Source organism: Phyllobates terribilis, unplaced genomic scaffold (genome assembly GCF_046119375.1).
Source record: "Phyllobates terribilis strain yellow unplaced genomic scaffold, ASM4611937v1 Scaffold_12__6_contigs__length_324123572, whole genome shotgun sequence".
Classification (NCBI taxonomy): Eukaryota; Metazoa; Chordata; class Amphibia; order Anura; family Dendrobatidae; genus Phyllobates; species Phyllobates terribilis.
This window is the reverse complement of record NW_027362772.1, coordinates 260,559,914-260,579,657: the sequence shown is the minus strand read 5'-3', so window position 1 is coordinate 260,579,657 and position 19,744 is coordinate 260,559,914. Positions and strand designations below refer to the sequence as shown.

At 43.9% G+C, this 19,744-nt stretch overlaps 1 protein-coding gene across 12 annotated transcripts in view; it reads right to left on the bottom strand.

The window, feature by feature from the left end:
- PLCH2 (phospholipase C eta 2) overlaps positions 1–19,744 on the bottom strand; it is an 816,520-nt gene that overhangs the window by 205,489 nt on the left and 591,287 nt on the right. For all 12 annotated transcript variants that reach the window (XM_073656915.1, XM_073656916.1, XM_073656907.1 and 9 more), the window contains one exon: positions 17,301–17,447. In XM_073656915.1, coding sequence (XP_073513016.1) covers positions 17,301–17,447 — 147 coding nt within the window. The remainder of the gene's footprint in view (positions 1–17,300; positions 17,448–19,744) is intronic.

Below are 19,744 nucleotides of genomic sequence, written 5' to 3'. Positions count from 1 at the left end.
GACATTTCGCTGCGTGGGAGGTGAGCAGAATCGTTAGTTCCTTTTTAAAATGTGCTGGAAAAGAACAGAAGGTACCCAAGATAGGAACGTTATACTAGGATGGGGACATTATCTCAGAACGGGGGACATTACGCCAGGACGGGGAGACATCAGGCCAGGATGGAGGACATTATACCTTGATGGGGGACATTATACCAGAACGGGGGACATTATACCACGCCTAATCTCGCCAATAACAAAAGAAACCGCAGTCCAAAATCAGACTTGCAGTATTTCCTCAACATCATTTGTCGTGGAGAGTTTGGAGTCCCCTGTACACAGACTATCGGCGGGTTCGTCCGACATTAGTCTTATGTGTATGGGTGCCTTAAGTCTCTGTTCACATCTGTATCAGACTCAGTCAGATTCAAAGGAAAACAGTCTTGTGTGCAAGGGGATTGTCCCTGTGAAAACAATGAACACCCTGGCAGAAAATGATGCACCCTCTAAGCCACCGTATCCGCTGCACAATTCATTCTGCATTGTGTGGTGACATCTGTTATAAAAGGAAGCCACAAGGAGGATGTGAACAGAGTCTTGGGAGCAAGGTTCCTTTAAACAGGCCGTCTACTCCCCAGCACACAGACGCTCCTGTGTTCTCCAAGTCTCCGTTCTCTTGTGTACATCGCTGTCAGAGCGAACAGACAAAGACAATCTAGTTGTACACAGCGCAGCAGCAGGACTAAGACAATGCCAGAATAAAAAGAGTACCAGGAGATGCATTACACTCAAAGAGAACATGAACCCCTGGGAGGAAGCCAGTGGGGAGGAAAAACACATGTCCACCGTAATGTAATGACTGCATCTTGTCAGAGAACAGCAATCAAACAGGGAGCTGCTCCTCTCCATTACAACAAGTGCCAAAATAGACACTGATAAACTGAGAAGACGCGCGTCCTGGGGGACAAGGTCAGGGCCCAAGCAAAGTGCATTACATCAATTTATTTATGAAGTTCTAAATGTGACTGGCTTCTTTATATCCTCACCACCTAATTTTTTAACCCTCATGTGCATTTTTTTTATCACGTTGCATTTATAAGGCACTAAAAATCAGCTCAAAAGGGGAACTGTCACCAGATTTCGCAGTACAAACAGTTGCAATCAATAGCAACAATCCTGAAATGATGCATCCATTATTGGATAGAAGTCGTAGACCTGATGAGGCTGGTGTACTTACTCTGAAAATCCAGATCAGCATGACTGTATAACACTTTTTTTTTTTTTTATAATCATGAAATGAGCATTTTAAGAGTCAAATTAATAATCCGGATTATAGTTTCATTCTGAAACGGATTTTGAAAAAAACTACTCCAGCCACATCAAGTCTAAGAGATCTTTCTAACAATGTATGCAATATTTATGAGCCATTGGCAGAAGGTTGCTATTGATTGCAAGTTTTGCATAGCACTTTGGCTAGGATAAAATCACTTGGACCATCTAAGACAGGACGTCACCATGTAACGTCGGGAAATTCTTCAGGTGCAAAAATAATAAATAGTGTGTGAAATTCTACTAAATGTGACTACAGGATATTTATGTCAAAGCCTCATTGGATTGCACTCACTGCGAAATTCCACGCATTAGCATGGCTGGAACGGTCACGGCCATGTCTATGGAGCTTACACAATCTTTTGGGTCAAATGACTCTGACATGGTTTGTTGTATCTGCACATGATGTTCTCATCTGGGAAACATTATATTTGTTGTCAGTCATCAATAACCTACACAACATAATTGCTGGACAGAGAGCAGCAATGTGGAGTTTTTTCAATGGAATAGATGTGAGAATATATTAAAGTAAATCACAACCCACATATTCGCTTGCTTCCTGCTAGGAATATATTTACCTAGAAATCGCCTATAAAATATAACTTTGTTTAAATAAATATATTTTTTTTTATTGCAAATACTTGAAATATACAACACTTACAAAATGGTATTTGGAGGTCTTAACTTTGTTTTTCGTTGCGGTGCAAGCCTACCCTGTACCCTGTTGTAGCTGTATAATGAACAAGGGATGGGTGGCACCTAGTGCTCTCAAACGAGCGACCCTGAGCCTAAATATAGCTAAAATGTTACTCCTTTCTACAAAAGTAGCTGGGATCCATCATAGGAAGTGGGAACTAGGGTACCCGAAGTATAGAAATATGGTATTATTGCAATGTAGGGATGCCAATGCATCCCTTAAAAAAAGTACCCAGATAATGGGTAATAGTTGGGTGTAGTATGAAAAATATCTGCAAAAATTGTCCACTTAAAGCGGACCTTTCACCAAATTTTTGATATTCAGCTGGACACATGATGCAATTGTAGCTGCAGAGTGGAATAAAATGTTTTTTGTTCGCTTTTAATTTTGTCTCTCCGTTGTGGGGATATTAGGGATCAAAGTAGTTGGCACCTAATAGGTTAATACAGGGAGAAGTAGTACACACCCACCAGTGATCGCAACTTACAGTACAGACCAAAAGTTTGGACACACCCTCTCATTAAAAGATTTTTCTATATTTTCATGACTATGAAAATTGTACATTCACATTGAAGGCATCAAAACTATGAATTAACACATGTGGAATTATATACTTAACAAAAAAGTGTGAAACAACTGAAAATATGTCATATTCTAGGTTCTTCAAAGTAGCCACCTTTTGCTTTGATGACTGCTTTGCACCCTCTTGGCATTCTCTTGATGAGCTTCAAGAGGTAGTCACCAGAAAAGGTTTTCACTTCACAGGTGTGCCCTGTCAGGTTTAATAAGTGGGATTTCTTGCCTTATAAATGGGGTTGGGACCATCAGTTGTGCTGTGCAGATGTCTGGTGGATACACAGCTGATAGTCCTACTGAATAGACTGTTAGAATTTGTATTATGGCAAGAAAAAAGCAGCTAAGTAAAGAAAAACGAGTGGCCATCATTACTTTAAGAAATGAAGGTCAGTCAGTGCGAAAAATTGGGAAAACTGTGAAAGTGTCCCCAAGTGCAGTTGCAAAATCCATCAAGCGCTACAAAGAAACTGGCTCACATGAGGACCGCCCCAGGAAAGAAAGACCAAGAGTCACCTCTGCTTCTGAGGATAAGTTTATCCGAGTCACCAGCCTCAGAAATCGCAGGTTAACAGCAGCTCAGATTAGAGACCAGGTCAATGCCACACAGAGTTCTAGCAGCAGACACATCTCTTCAATAACTGTTAAGAGGAGACTTTGTGCAGCAGGCCTTCATGGTAAAATAGCTGCTAGGAAACCACTGCTAAGGACAGGCAACAAACAGAAGAGACTTGTTTGGGCTAAAGAACACAAGGAATGGACAATAGACCAGTGGAAATCTGTGCTTTGGTCTGATGAGTCCAAATTTGAGATCTTTGTTTCCAACCACCGTGTCTTTGTGCGACACAGAAAAGGTGAACGGATGGACTCTACATGCCTGGTTCCTACCGTGAAGCATGGAGGAGGAGGTGTAATGGTGTGGGGGTGCTATGCTGGTGACACTGTTGGGGATTTATTCAAAATTGAAGGCATACTGAACCAGCATGGCTACCACAGCATCTTGCAGCGGCATGCTATTCCATCCGGTTTCGTTTAGTTGGACCATCATTTATTTTTCAACAGGACAATGACCCCAAACACACCTCCAGGCTGTGTAAGGGCTATTTGACCAAGAGGGAGAGTGATGGGGTGCTACGCCAGATGACCTGGCCTCCACAGTCACCAGACCTGAACCCAATCGAGATGGTTTGGGGTGAGCTGGACCGCAGAGTGAAGGCAAAAGGGCCAACAAGTGCCAAGCATCTCTGGGAGCTCCTTCAAGATTGTTGGAAGACCATTTCAGGTGACTACCTCTTGAAGCTCATCAAGAGAATGTCAAGAGTGTGCAAAGCAGTCATCAAAGCAAAAGGTGGCTACTTTGAAGAACCTAGAATATAAGACATATTTTCAGTTGTTTCACACTTTTTTGTTAAGTATATAATTCCACATGTGTTAATTCATAGTTTTGATGCCTTCAGTGTGAATGTACAATTTTCAAAGTCATGAAAATACAGAAAAATCTTTAAATGAGAAGGGGTGTCCAAACTTTTGGTCTGTACTGTATATAGGAAGAAGTACACGTCCCCAGTGATAACTCATACAGGGAGAAGAAGTGCTCACCCCCAGTGATAACAATTCATACAGGGAGAAGAAGTGCTCACCCCCAGTGATAACTCATACAGGGAGAAGAAGTGCTCACCCCCAGTGATAACAACTCATACAGATAGACGAAGTGCACGTCCCCGTGAACACACCCAATTGGGCTTATCTAAAGTTAATTCATTAGGTGCCAAATACTTTGATTGCCAATTAGTTGTGAGCGAGCACTAAAATGCTTGGGTACTCGTTGCTGGGGTCGAGCAGATTGGAATACTCGGGTGCTCGACCAGAGCAACGAGCCCAATGTAAGTCTATGGGAAACTCGAGCATTTTTCAGGCGGCTCCCCCCGGCGGTCTGCAGAGGGCCTAAAAATTGCCCAAGTCGATGGGAACAGTGCTCAAATGACATGGGAACAGCATGGGGAAGACCCCTGGAAGCATTTCAGACTCCCACGTCACTGCTGTTAACAACGTTGTCAGAGGTATTACGCCACTTTTTCGGACTCACAATAACACATACCAAAACAAAACCTAAATGGATTTTCCAGGGAAATATGTTAAGGAACATCCTTTCCATGACATGTACAATGTACACTGTGTTCCAAATTATTATGCAAATAATATTTTCTCAGATTTTCCCAAATTACCTATATGAATTGCAGTCATTGTAATTTTCCAGTCAAATAACTATTAGAGTACAATTGAAAAGTTTTTGTACAAACTGCCAATGATAACAGTATATATATTTAAAAAAAAAAAAAAAAACTCAAACTGCACTCAAAATGCATGTTCCAAATTATGGATGGTCCAGATGGATGGAGTGGAGGATGGCTGATTGATGGACACCCCATGCAAACACGGCTACGGCGCTAACAAGGAGGAGGTAGAGTAATGTTTTGGGCTGGAATCATGGGAGAGAGATTGTCGGCCCCTTTAGGATCCCTGAAGGGGTAAAGATGAACTCCATAATGTATGTTGAGTTTCTCAAACAGCACTTCCTTCCATGGTTCAAGAAGAAGAACCGTGCATTCCGCAGCAAGATCATTTTCATGCATGATAATGCCCTGTCTCATGCTGCACATAACACATCTGCATCTCTGGCTGCTCTGGGCATAAAAAGGGGCAAACATATGGTGTGGCACCCATGCTCCCCTGACCTCAACCCCATTGAGAACCTCTGGAGCATCATCAAAAGGAGTGTCTATGATGGCGGGAGGCAGTTCACATCTAAGCAACAGCTCTGGGAGGGTATTCTGTCCTCATGCAAAACAATTGGAAGCAGAAACCATCCAAAACCTGACAAATTCAATGGACGAGAGAGTTCAGAAGCTCCTTTCAAACAAGCGGTCCTCTGTGCAAATGTAACATCACCTAGAATAAAGTTCTGAGTTGAAAACTGTTTGATTTCAGTTTGTAATAACCTGCTAATGCTTATAATTTCAAAAATGACCATTTTTTTGTTCTTTATTAAAATGAAAAGGTTGAAAACTCTGCTGTGCATAATAATTTGGAACATGCATTTTGAGTGCAGTTTGAGTTTTTTATTTTTTTAAAAATATACTGTTATCATAGGCAGTTTGTACAAAAACCTTTCAATTGTACTCTAATAGTTATTTGACTGGAAAATTACAATGACTGCAATTCATATAGGTAATTTGGGAAAATCAGAGAAAATATTATTTGCATAATATTATACACATTACACATTATATAGTGTATATAAAGCAAAATAAATAACCAAAAAACAAAAATACTCCTCCACACCTTGGGCTATGTTCACACGTAACGTTTGTGATGCGTTTTTGCACTTTTGGATTGCTTTCAACAAAGACAAATGCATTCACTGGGAAATGTCATTTTAACATTTTACAACCTTATCTGGCCATGTGGTGTGTGACACATGCATACAGTGCTGAAAAGACATGAGAACAGCATGGGGAAGACCTCTGGAAGCATTTCTGACATCCAGGTCACTGCCTAAAAGTGTGCCCATCATAAGTGATCCTTGGCGCATGCGAAGATGCCTCCTGCCATGCACCTGTCGTTGCAGACTTGCAACAATCACCGCCCACGTCCTTGTCCCAGTGCAGCGTTCAGTTGTCCCTACCCCATTCCTTGGAATGCAAGCGCAAGTATACAGCTAGCCACCCACCCACCCACAAGCTGCAATACTATACTGCCAAATTTTTGACAGCTGCTTGCACTTGAAATGTGGCCTTTTAGGCTCATGGAGGCGGAAGGTTTTCATAACCTCATGTCGGCGGCGGCCGGGTGTCCATACTCGGTCCCCAGCCTCCACTGTTTCTCACAGTTTCGCCTCCGCCTTCCACAAGCACGGGTCCCACAACATTACCTGTGCCCTCCCCAGTGCACTTACTAGGAAGGACCGCCTAACCACAAACATGTGGACAGGTGAATGTGGCCAGGGATGGTACAGAGCCAGTCCACAACTTTTTTTGCTGAGAGTTGTATTTAGCTTGGTGAAAGTACTGGCATAGAGGGATACCGTATCTACTCCGGCTGTCATTTCTCAGTCACCAGGTTAAGCCCATTGTCACACACGACCATGCCTGGCTGTATGTTCAGCGGTGAGAGCCACAGATCAGGCTGCTGTGTTACAGCTTTCAACAACTCTGCAGCACTGGGCGGTTTGTCAATTAAGCATTAAACATGTTGTTATCTTCAGCACAGCCTGTTGCCGCTTGGCCAAGGCAGTGCTGTCAGCTTGTGACTGATGTGGTCATTTTGGAGATGGAGGAGGAGGTGCATGAGCTGAATAATGTGATTACATTGAGGTTAAATTGGTGACGCTGTTTTTTATGCTAAAGAAAGATCCTAATGTTTTGGTTTTTTTACGTTATTTTTTAAGACAAATGCAATCACCGGGAAATGTCATTTTAACATTTTACAACCTTATCTGCAATGTGGTGTGTGACACATCATCAGACACATCCTGTTTTATTTATGATGGAGGGACCCTGAAAGTCATAAAGCCTAAAGCCTATTTTTTATAGGGACATCAGACGGCTCTTACTATTCTTAAAAGGCCAGCAGTCGGCCCTCGCTATTGTTAGAGAGCCATCAGCTGGCTATGCTTTGGTGTTCCCATTATTAACAAGTGGGTCCCCTATACTGTTATTGCGTATCCAGTGACTGCAAGGGCTGCCAAAAATTTGGACGCAACCCAATACCCCTTTGAAGAGACATAGGGGAGGGTCTCAGTAAAAAAAATGTTCCCATTATAAAGGAGCGGGTCTCCTATAGTGGTAATGCCCATGCTGTGACTGCAAGGGATGCCAAAATTTGGGAAAAACCCCACTAAGAATTTAAAGACACATAGAGCAGGGCCACAGTAACGACAAATTCCCATAAGAAAGGAGAGAGTCTGCTATACAGATGTAGGGTATGCAGTGAGTCCAACGGCTGACCAATTTTAGGAAAAACCCCACTAAGAATTTAAAGACACACAAAGCAGGGCCACAGTAACGAGTACGACATGTTCCCATTAGAAAGTAGAGAGTCTGCTATACAGTTATAGGGTATGAAGTGAGTCCAATGGCTGACCAAGTTTAGGAAAAACCCCACTAAGAATTTAAAGACACATAGAGCAGGGCCACAGTAATGACAAATTCCCATTAGAAAGGAGAGAGTCTCCCATAGTGTTGGCCCATGCAGTGAATGCAAGGGCTGCCAAAAATTTGGAGGCACTTCAATGCCCCTTGGAAGAGAAGTGGAGGAGGGCCTCATAAAAAAATGTTCCCATTAGAAAGGAGCGGGCCTCCTATACTTGTAATGCCCATGCACTAAGTGTATGGGCTGACAAACATTTACCCCTGGGGGGTATACATGAACATACTGTATAAAAAATTTTTTTTTAAGGGCATCATAAACATCCTTTAAAAAAATTATGTGGGTGTTGCATCACGGACCACGGTCACCCTGATGATATGGTGGTGGAGGATGAGGAGATGGAGGAGGACAAGAGCAAATAGCCAAAATCAGGAAGCATATACCCATGTGTGGGTATGAAAAGGTGCATGGGAATACACCTCCCAAGAAAAGACGCTGGATTTGAGTTTATGTTATGCTGCTATCATTCGGTGGTGTCGAGAAGTCTGGCCCAATCCAGCCCTTGTTCATTTTTAGAAGAGTCAGCCTGTCAGCATTTTCAGTTGACAGGCAGATGCGCTTATCAGTTATAATTCCACCAGCGGCACTAAAAAACCCCCTCTGATAAAACGCTGGCGGAAGGGCAGGCCAGGACCTCCAAGGCATAGAGAGCCAGTTCATTCCACGTATCCAGCTTGGATACCCAATAATTATAAGGCACAGAGGAATCACGGAGGTACTGTCGGCAAGGTACTCCCTCAGCATCTTCCAAAACTTTGCACTCCTTGTGAGAGTACCCTGCGCCTCAGGGCCTGTGTGATGGGAGGGTCTGAGAAAACTCTCCCAGGACTTTGACAGTGTTCCTCTGCCTCTGCTGGATTGAAGTTGTGTCTCTCTTGCCTGTACTCCTTGGTTGTCCAATGAAGTGTGCCCTCTGCCACCAGCGTTTTCAGATAGGAATTTAATAGTTTCGCAACAAGGGACTTCTGGTACAGCCCCATTTTTGTAGACCTGTCCACCTCAGGAATAAGAGATATAAAGTTCTCCTTGTAGCGTAGCTCTAGAAGTGTCACCAACCAGTAATGACTGTCACCCAAAATTTTGAGAACGCGAGGGTCATGGGAAAGGCAGAGTAACAAACTCAGCCACGCGTGCCAGACTACGAACAGGCAAGACTTCCGTGTCCTCACCAAGAGGATGACTGACCATGCTCTCCTCCTCCTCCTCCTCCTCTGTCCTCTGGCCATCCACGATGAACAGACGGTATGACAGCTGTGCAGGTAGTACCGTCTATAGTGCATGAAACTAGCTCCTGTCCTTCCTCCTCCTCCTCTTCCTCATTGTCACCCAATCCACGTTGGGATGAGATGAGGCTTGGCTGTGTGTAATCACCCTGTATGGTTCCTTGCTCCATCTCATCGTGCTCCTCCTGCAATGCATCCTCTTTGATTGTGAGCAGAGAGCGTTTCAGAAGACAGAGAAGCGGGATAGTGACGCTAATTATGGTGCCATCACCGCTCACAATCTTAATGGAGTCCTCAAAGTTTTGGAGGATGGTACATATGTCTTGTGAGGAGTTGCCCATTTTCTAAAGACTATGATACTTTTCCAGCAACGGACCACTATTTTTGTTAATATTATTATTGTGTTTTATTAGTGATTTACTTGTCATGTTTTATATAGTTCTGCTAATTTGTCAGTGTGTACACTAGATTCACTTGTAAAATGTCCAGCATTCCACTAATCTGTATCTCAGGAGTCCATTGTTTCAACAGCCAATGGTCTCATTAGGTGAGTTTGGATTGAGACACAGTGGAGCCGTCATCACAGGGGGTCTTACATCCTTTCTCAAATGAAGGCTTCTAGAATATTCTTCATTGTTTTTGGCTTACAGTGAATGCTTGAGTGGGAGAGTGATCACTTCTGTGGTGGGAGGGGGCTGACCCCAGAGATATAGAGGAAAGACATGTTTTAGTGGGGAAGTTGATGGAAGGACACTGGAGAGATAGGACCTATGGCTGTGGACGCGGAGCTGATGGATGGCTTATGGAGTGTTGGAGCTCAGTTATCAACTGATCCCAGGTTGAGAACTTAAGGACTGAGAGAACTGTATTTTGGCCATTTACTTGGAATTGCTGCATTACCATGGATGTGATTAATAAAATATTGTTGCATCGATAACCTGCCTAGGTGATTACATACAACCCACAGCCGCACATCTTTACAAGTGGTGGCAGCGGTGGGATCACCTATCTCTGGAGAGCATACCAGGGAAAGTTACCGAGCGGTGACTTGGCAGAAGAGATGATGGAGGATGGACCGACTGAGTTGAGGAGGATGCTGGACGCGCTAGGAGAGCGGGCCACGGAGATGGAGCGGGCGGCAGTGTTAAACAAATTTCTGGGTGTGCATGTAGCAATACCCCCACCCGCCCCAGTGCAGAGGACAATGGATAACAGGAGAGAGGAGCCCGCATCTTTAAGGTACCGAGATATACCACAGTTCAATGAGGACACCTCTGATATTGATGAACATCTCCAGTTATTTGAGAACCTCTGCCTGCTGCATGAGGTGTCAGTCAGTGACTGGCCCAGATATTTGAGTGTTGGCCTGACTGGAAAAGCAAGAGAAGCTTTTAATAACTTGTCTTCGGTGGATCAGAGATGTTACTCTACCATTCGCAGTGCATTGCTAGAGAGGTATGCCGTCACGCCGGAAACCTACCGGAGAAAGTTTCGGGAGACTGACAAGCCCGCTGCACACACACATCGGGAGTTTGCCAACACACTACGAACGGCATGCACTCGGTGGATAGAAGGACTGGGGGCTCAGGAAGCAGAACATGTAATGGATATAGTCATGCTGGAACAATTTATGTCAAAGCTCCCAGGTAATTTAAAGGAATGGGTGGCAGATAGAAAACCACTCAGCCTGGATGAAGCTGCAAGATTGGCAGATGATTGGTCTGCTAATCGACCAGGGCAACGTGGAAGTACAGCCCCAGTAAGTCAGGAACAGGATTTTACAGGGAGGCCATTGAGACCCATGGATCGGCCAGATGAGGAACGGCAGGGAGTTCAGATTTCACAAAGAGGGGGAGGTTGCCCAAGCCCCCAAGTAAGGCCCATGTTGGGGCAAAGAAGGCTTAACTGCCATAACTGTGGACGAATGGGACACTTTGCCAGGGAATGCTGGGAACGTTCTAGCCCACATCACAACCTAGGACAAGAATTGGTGTGCCACTGGGCCAATGTCGTAACCCAAAGCCAAAGAAAGCTTCTCACTGCTTCAGCCGAGAGGGAGCGGCACTATCTGCAGACTAACCCCCCACCTGTGGGGAGTAATACTCAAAATGCCATGACTGTCACAATGAAGGAATGTAATCTGGGGGAGGGCAATTACATCAGTGAGGAGGCCCAGGGACTTCAGAACACTGGATCTACCCTCACCCTGGTAAGCCCAGATACTGTCCCCCCAGAGCTCCCTTTACCAGGCCGCCAAGTGACCACCCCCCTAACTGGGTGTCAGCACTCTGGGGTTTGTCGCAATGAATACAAGTTTGGTTCTCAATGGGCACGTGTGGAGTTTCCCAGGACAAACCGGGGATCAGGAGGGGGATATGGAGGACCCCGCAGAAAGGACAGACCCCTGATCCAGCGAACTAAATACAGAGTCCTTGTCTCAGGGCTTCCCCCATCGGGAAGTTGGCAGGATCTGAAAGACCATATGAGAGAAGCTGGATGTGTCTATTACACTGATGTATACAAGTGTGGAATGGGGACTGTGGAGTATATTCGCAAGGACGACATGGAATATGCTTTGAGGAAACTGGATGATACAAAGTTTCGTTCTCATAAAGGCGAGACTTCTTACATTCGTGTCCGTGCTGAAAAAGTGGGGGAGGTATGTGAGGAGTTGCCCATTTTCTAAAGACTATGATACTTTTCCAGCAACGGACCACCATTTTTGTTAATATTATTATTGTGTTTTATTAGTGATTTACTTGTCATGTTTTATATAGTTCTGCTAATTTGTCAGCGAACTAAATACAGAGTCCTTGTCTCAGGGCTTCCCCCATCGGGAAGTTGGCAGGATCTGAAAGACCATATGAGAGAAGCTGGATGTGTCTATTACACTGATGTATACAAGGGTGGAATGGGGACTGTGGAGTATATTCGCAAGGACGACATGGAATATGCTTTGAGGAAACTGGATGATACAAAGTTTCGTTCTCATAAAGGCGAGACTTCTTACATTCGTGTCCGTGCTGAAAAAGTGGGGGAGGTATGTGAGGAGTTGCCCATTTTCTAAAGACTATGATACTTTTCCAGCAACGGACCACCATTTTTGTTAATATTATTATTGTGTTTTATTAGTGATTTACTTGTCATGTTTTATATAGTTCTGCTAATTTGTCAGTGTGTACACTAGATTCACTTGTAAAATGTCCAGCATTCCACTAATCTGTATCTCAGGAGTCCATTGTTTCAACAGCCAATGGTCTCATTAGGTGAGTTTGGATTGAGACACAGTGGAGCCGTCATCACAGGGGGTCTTACATCCTTTCTCAAATGAAGGCTTCTAGAATATTCTTCATTGTTTTTGGCTTACAGTGAATGCTTGAGTGGGAGAGTGATCACTTCTGTGGTGGGAGGGGGCTGACCCCAGAGATATAGAGGAAAGACATGTTTTAGTGGGGAAGTTGATGGAAGGACACTGGAGAGATAGGACCTATGGCTGTGGACGCGGAGCTGATGGATGGCTTATGGAGTGTTGGAGCTCAGTTATCAACTGATCCCAGGTTGAGAACTTAAGGACTGAGAGAACTGTATTTTGGCCATTTACTTGGAATTGCTGCATTACCATGGATGTGATTAATAAAATATTGTTGCATCGATAACCTGCCTAGGTGATTACATACAACCCACAGCCGCACATCTTTACATGTCTGACATCCATGTCCACTCCTGAGGTCTTATGTGTGGAGTATGAACTGAATACCGACGGCCTTGTTGATGCTGGTACTCAACAACAACCCTCTTCTGCTCACAAATCCTTCCCAACATCTGCAGTGTAGAGTTCCAATGCGTGGGGACATCACACACCAGTCTGTGTGCCGGAAGCTACAAACGCTACTGAAACACTGCAAGGGTGGCGGAAGCTGTAGCTGATTTTCTAAAATGGGCACACAGGCGGCGTACTTTAACAAGCAGATCCGGAAGCTCCGGGTAGGATTTGAGAAACCACTGAACCACGAGGTTAAGCACATGGGCCAGGCATGGTACGTGTGTGAGCTCGCCTCAGAGCCGCCACCAGGTTCCGCCCATTGTCACACACGACCATGCCTGGCTGTAGGTGCAGCGGTGTGAGCCATAGATCTGCCTGCTCTTTCAGAGCTGTCCACAAGTCTTCAGCATTTTGCGGTTTGTCACCTAAGCATATTAGCTTCAGCACAGCCTGTTGCCGCTTGGCAGAGGCAGTGCTGCAGTGCTTCCAGCTTGTGACTGATGTGGTCATTTCGGAGATGGAGGCTGAAGAGGAGGGGGAGGCTGAGGAGGATGAGATGCAGGAGCTGTAGACCATGGGGGCAACCCTGATTGACCTAGGGCCCGCAATCCTTGGAGTCGGGAGGACGTGTTCCGTCCCAAGGTCCGATTGGGTCCCGGCTTCCACTATGTTAACCCAGTGTGCCGTCAGAGAGATGTACAGTCTCTGCCCACAAGCACTTGTCCACGTGTCTGTGGTTAGGTGTACTTTACCGGTAACTGCGTTGTTGAGGGCACGGCTAATGTTTTGGGACACGTGCTTGTGTAATGCAGGGACGGCACACCGGGAGAAATAGTAGCGGCTGGGAACAGAGTACCGAGGGATGGCCACCGCCATCAGGTTGCGGAATGCTTCCATCTCCACAAGCCTAAAAGGCAACATTTCAAGCGCAAGCAGTTGTGAAATGTGAGAATTTAGTAGTGTGACCTGTGGGGCGTTGGCTGCATATTTGCACTTGCGTTCCAAGGACTGGGGTATGGACAAATGAACGCTGCGCTGGGACAAGGACATGGACGTGCTTCCTGATGCTGCTACTTGAGATTGTGCAACGACAGGTGCAGGGCAGGAGGTATCTTCGCATGCACCATGGACAGAGGATTGGCTTGCATGCACAACAGCGGACGAAGCAATGGTGCCACCAGCAAACACTGTTCCTGGACCCTGGGGTTCGGCCAACAAAGTCGGGTGCTTTGCTGCCATGTGCCTAATCATGCTGGTGGTGATCAGGCTGGTCATTTTGCCACCCCTGCTGATGCTGGTCTAGCAGGTGGTGCAAATGGCCTTTTTGGGGTTATCGGCAGAGTCTTTAAAAAACAACCAGACTCGGGAAGACCTAACAGTTTTACTGGCAACTTCCTTCGTGTTGGTGTTACGGGGAACGGTTGCCTGCATTCTGTCTGCGGCCAACACAGTGCTTCTTCCTGCCTGTTGGGGCGCTCTGCCTCCCTCCCTCTGAGTGCTGCTGTCCTTGCGCTGCATGTCCTCCTGCCAGGTTGGGTCAGTTACTATATCATCCACCACCTCGTCTTCCACTTCCGCACCCTGGTCCTCCTCCTGACTTTCTGGCAATTGTGTCTCATCATTGTCCACCTCTTGTGACACTTTCCCACCGTCGCCTTCGTGTGACCGTGGCTGCTCAAATATTTGGGCATCGCTACACGCGATCTCCTCTTGCCCCGCTTCAAGTGGACTGGGCGAGAGGCCCGAATCTATAAATGGAAAAGTGAACAGCTCTTCAGAGTGTCCAAGTGTGGGATCAGTTGTCTCTGGGTACTCGGCATGATGGGAGGAAGGAGAATCAGATTGAGGAATATGCGGTCCAGACTCAAGGCTACTGAGACTTGACCGTGTGGAAGACAGGGTGGTGGTGGTGGTGGCTAAGTGACTGGAAGCATTATCCGCTATCCAACCAACAACCTTTTGACACTGCTCTGGCTTCAATAGTGGTGTGCTGCGGTCCCCTAGGAATTGGGACAGGAAGGTCAGGCGAGAAGATGTGGGTGTTTGTGGTGGCACAATTTCGGCTTGCCCACGGCCTTGTCCTCGGCCTCTGCATGCACCATTACCATCACGTCCAGTTCCCCGTCCCTTGCCACGTGCCTTGCCCATTTTAAATGGAGGACAATATCTTCCACGCTCACTACAAATGACTGAGTTTGGAGCGAATTTATATGTGATGTGTACGACGGAGAAAACAGTTTTAAATACCTGGCCTGTAGGTAACTAGTTTGAACAGCAAACTGCGGTGAATTGCTTCACTGACACACTGAAAGAAATTTTTAATGGAGGCCAGAAATGGCAGTATTTTCTGACAACGTATATGTGAGCCTTGTGACTGAGAAAACACAGTTTTAAATAGGTGGATTTCTAACGCTGTAATATGGAAAGGACCTGGCTGTATTCTGCAGTGCTAACAAGCAAATGGCGCAGAAAAACGGTGTTCTCTGGATTGCTTTTTAAGAAAATAATGAGGATTAAGATCCAATGAAAATTATTCCTGGCCCCTGAGACCTGGGCCTATGTATAGAAATATCGAACAGCAGCAGAAGGCAGAATTGGAATGGAGTCTCTTGTGCTATATGCACTGCAGTCTGCTGTATACACTGCCTGCCTATATACACTGCCTGCCTGATATCTCTGCAGATGGATTAGTCCTCAGAAGGACTGTTTGTTAAGATGGATATGTGTAATGTGCGGTTTTTCTCCCTACACTACCTAATACACGATTAAATCTCTCCCTAGCTCAGCAGCACCGCTCCCTACACAGCCTGATTCCGGAGTGACTGTGACGAGCATGGCGGCGCCAGGTCTGATATAGACCTGATAACGCTGTGCGGCCAGCTAATCACTGTAATGCCACAACCAACATGGCTACGGCATTACAATGAGTCGCAGGCAATCACTGTATGTTCATTGGCTCTCTAAAGAGCGCCAAACATGCAAGGAAGGGACCTGAGCTCCCGCCGAGCAACCCCGTAAATACTCGGCGAGCGCCGAGCATCTCGAGGAGTGAGATGCTCGGGAGAGCACCGAGCAGTAGCGAGCATGCTCGCTCATCACTATTGCCAATATCTCCGCAACAGAGATACGAAAATAAAAAATAAACATTTCATTCCGCTCTGCAGCTACTATTGCATCCTGTGTCCACTTCAACATGAAAGCTTGATGAAAGGTTCTCTTTAAATAAGTACTAATGTGATGAATGATAATAGTGCAACAAAAATGGGCAATTCCCCTTTGGTTACTGAGATCAGTTGCACAGATGATCATAATACACAGGCATCTGGTCCCAGTGATGCGATAATGCCTCCCACCTCGAATACCATAGTAGAGCAGCCTATAGAAGCAACCCAATGTTTTTTAAATAATGAATGGTATTGATAATGCGAGATGAATAGTTAATAGCCTGAATTGTCAGTGAACTCATCTCTCTTCTCCTTAACAATATTCTAAGCTCAGTTATGACTGACTTAGCTTGCAAACTTGATTTGATCATAAATCAGCCTAAAAGAGTTCGGGAGAGGATAGATAAGAGTCCTCAGAAAGAGCATACAGTCATATTCAATATTAATAGGGGTTTTACGGTGTCTGTGCTACATAGAAACCAAATATTTTTCATAAACCCTTTTATAAAAATGTTTTGTAGCCAAAATCACATACATGCATTATAGGAGAAAAAAATATTGCACAAAAAGGTGTCCAAAACATCTATGCATTTTTTTTCAATTTTTTTGATGTTTTGAGAAAGACAAAAAAATAAAGTAAACCCATAATCCCATAATAATATTAAAATCTAATAATATACACAAGACTCATGCAAATGTTTGAATTTTCGTTTAACATTCTATATTGGTTTAATGGTTAACTGGAGGGTCATAAAAAAAGTATTAAAAGAAGCTATCAAAGGCTACAAAGATGACGGCAGATTCTCAGCATAGGTTATCGATAACAGATCAATATTGTAGCTCTGGTTCATACAAATGGCCACTATCTAACATTAGATCCCCTCGCAGTATTGCTTCGGAGTGGTTAACCCAAACTTTTTTTGGTATTATCAGATGATTGTTGAAGGAAATAATTATCAGCTGTTAACCAGTGAGGTTTCCTGTCCAACATTGGTTACCCAGTTGAGACAAACCTTACAAAACAGGGAAAATTATAGAAAAACTTTTATACTCTGCTGAGTTAAGCTATATGCACACAAAGCCTTTTTGCTGAGTTTTTGGAGCAGAAACCCAAAGTTTTTGAGGAGTTTAGAGATTTGAAAAGTTTTTGCTCCAAAACTGTGCGCACATAGCTTTACCCTGGCACCTCAACATTAAACAGATACATTTTTTTCTATTGGCAGATGCTGCAACATTTCTGGTGAAGTTTTAGGCTGACAGGTTAAATTTGCGTCTGGAATCCTTTCTCGTTTTATGTCTGATATTTCCGTTAAAAGTTCAGTCATTGACATTTAGACTATGAGAACATGTGAACGCAGTCTTACTCTTCGCTTTTTCATTCTTTCTTGAAGGTCTCCACCGTATACAAGATTTATGTTCATCCAAGTAGTAGAATCGAACCAAACCTTTGGAGCTACCGCGCAGTTTGATCATCTGCGTACCCGCTTGCATAGAACTCATACATCTTTCCACTGCAAGAAAAAAAAGCAAAAACCATCATATTACATGATGTGAAGATACAATGTAATGCAGTATGATTAGTACAGACAATAAGTCAATGGATTTCAGTGGCTCCTCTAAAATCTAGGGAATGGTTCCTTGATTTTGTGTAAAGGGAGTCTGTCAGCACAAAATGACTGTTCAAACCTAGCACAGGCGCGCGGTGCACCCTTGGTGTGGCCAAACAGCTCAGTGCAACTTTCCAACTACTTTGTTTCCCATCTATCTCGGTCCTTCTCCGGCTCCTGTAAAAACAGAGCTGTCAATCATGGAAGACGAGGGAGGAGAAAGATGCAGAAGAAGTAGGTGGGGAGATGCACAGAGTGCCTGTGTTTGGTTTGAACAGTCATTTTGTGCCGACAGATTCCCTGAACCAGTCTACAGTAGTGTCAACTCTAGTCCAGTAGACCCAACCAGTCCAAATTTTGATAATTTAGGGATATACCATCAGGAGAAAACACATTGAGTGATTCCTGATGTAGCGCTTAGGCACCCACAACACACACAAATATATATGAAATATATGGAGATCTACCAATAAATCCAACAATCCATTATGTTAGTTAATACCCATCTATTAAAAAATATATAAAAAAAGATAAATTTGACAAGCAGCTCCATTTTCTTTCATATTGATATACAAACTAGGTAAATAAGTAAAAAAAATATATAAAACCTCAACAAGATGTAAATTTATGCCAGTTTCACATGACTGCTTTAATCTCCTCGATGCGTACAGATGTATGAAAACACTAGCGTTTGATGTGCCAGCGCCTCAGTAGGTTACAGAAGAATCACAGCTTTCAGCTCTTGGCTGAAAACTTCACGTACCGAAGCCAATGCAGTGTTTCTCTATATCGGAGGTTGGGGGCTGGGGGAGGGGATGCTCTTAACTTCTCTAAACAGCAGCTTGTCTTCATGGACTCAGTAGGGAAGAACCGAATTATAAATGTATTTCACCCCCAACCAGATCAAGGAGGATAATTCATTATGTTGCAAAGTTTTAAATTCATTAGAAATGATAGCTCCTCACAATGGTGGGCACATCCATCTGTGCAGCGAGCGCTCAACCCGACAGCGAGTTACAGAAAGGAGCAAACACTGGCATGTGTTTATTTATATACATACATACAGTACTGTGCAAAAGTTTTAGGCAGGTGTCGAAAAAAATGCTTTATAGTAAGAATGTCTTAAAAAATGCAAGTGTTAAATTTTTTATTTTTATCAATTAACAAAACGCAAAAGTGAAAGAACAAAAGAGATCTAAATCACATCAGTATTTGGTGATCGCCCTTTATCTTCAGCATCAAAGCATCAGTTCTTCTAGGTACATTTAGAAGCCGCTTTTGAAGGAACTCAGTCAGAAGGTTGTTCCAAACATCTTGGAGAAACAACCACAGATCTTCTGAGGATATCACTTGTGCAAATTTTTCTGTCTCTTCATGTAATCCCACAGAGACTGGATGATGTTGAGTTCGGGGATCTTTGGGGTCTGTATTATCACTTCCAGGACTCCTTGTTCTTTACGCAATAGATCATTCTTAATTACATTGACTCTTGAGAAATACAGACCAATATTTATCCATCATGTAATAGCATCAAAGAGGCGTCTGATTGGCTCCAAATATATTCTGCAGATTAACAACTACACCAAACATCCAGCCAATGTCATTAAGAACCATCTTCAGCATGAAGAAGAATAAAGAGTCTTGGAAGCGATAATAAAGCCCCACAGAGACCTGATTTAATCATCATCGAGTCTATGTGGGACTACATGAAGAAAAAGAAGGTTTTGCACAAGAGACATTCACAAAAGATCTGTGGTTAGTTCTCCAAGATGTTTGGAAGAACCCTCCTGCTAAGTTCCTTCAAAAACTGCGTGCAAATAAATAGAACATCTGATGAAGGAAAAGGCATCACCAAATATTGGTTTAAGAAGATTCTTCTTTTATTTAATTTACATTTTGTCATATGACAAAAATAAAACTTCTGTTTTTGAAAACATTCTTACTCTGCACAAGTTTTAGTGTGTGGAAAATATATTGCAAAATACTGTACATAACTATATGTGTGCAAGCAAACATTCATACATATACACATACATACACACACACACACACAAGCATCGTTTATATTTCTTATAGACGTTATTCAGAAGTTACCTAAAAAAAAAAAGCCACAAACATAAAAGTCACCATTAGGACAATTGATAAGGGGAAAAAAAAAAAAAGCACAAAAAATAAAAATATGATAAATCGGGGACTAAAAG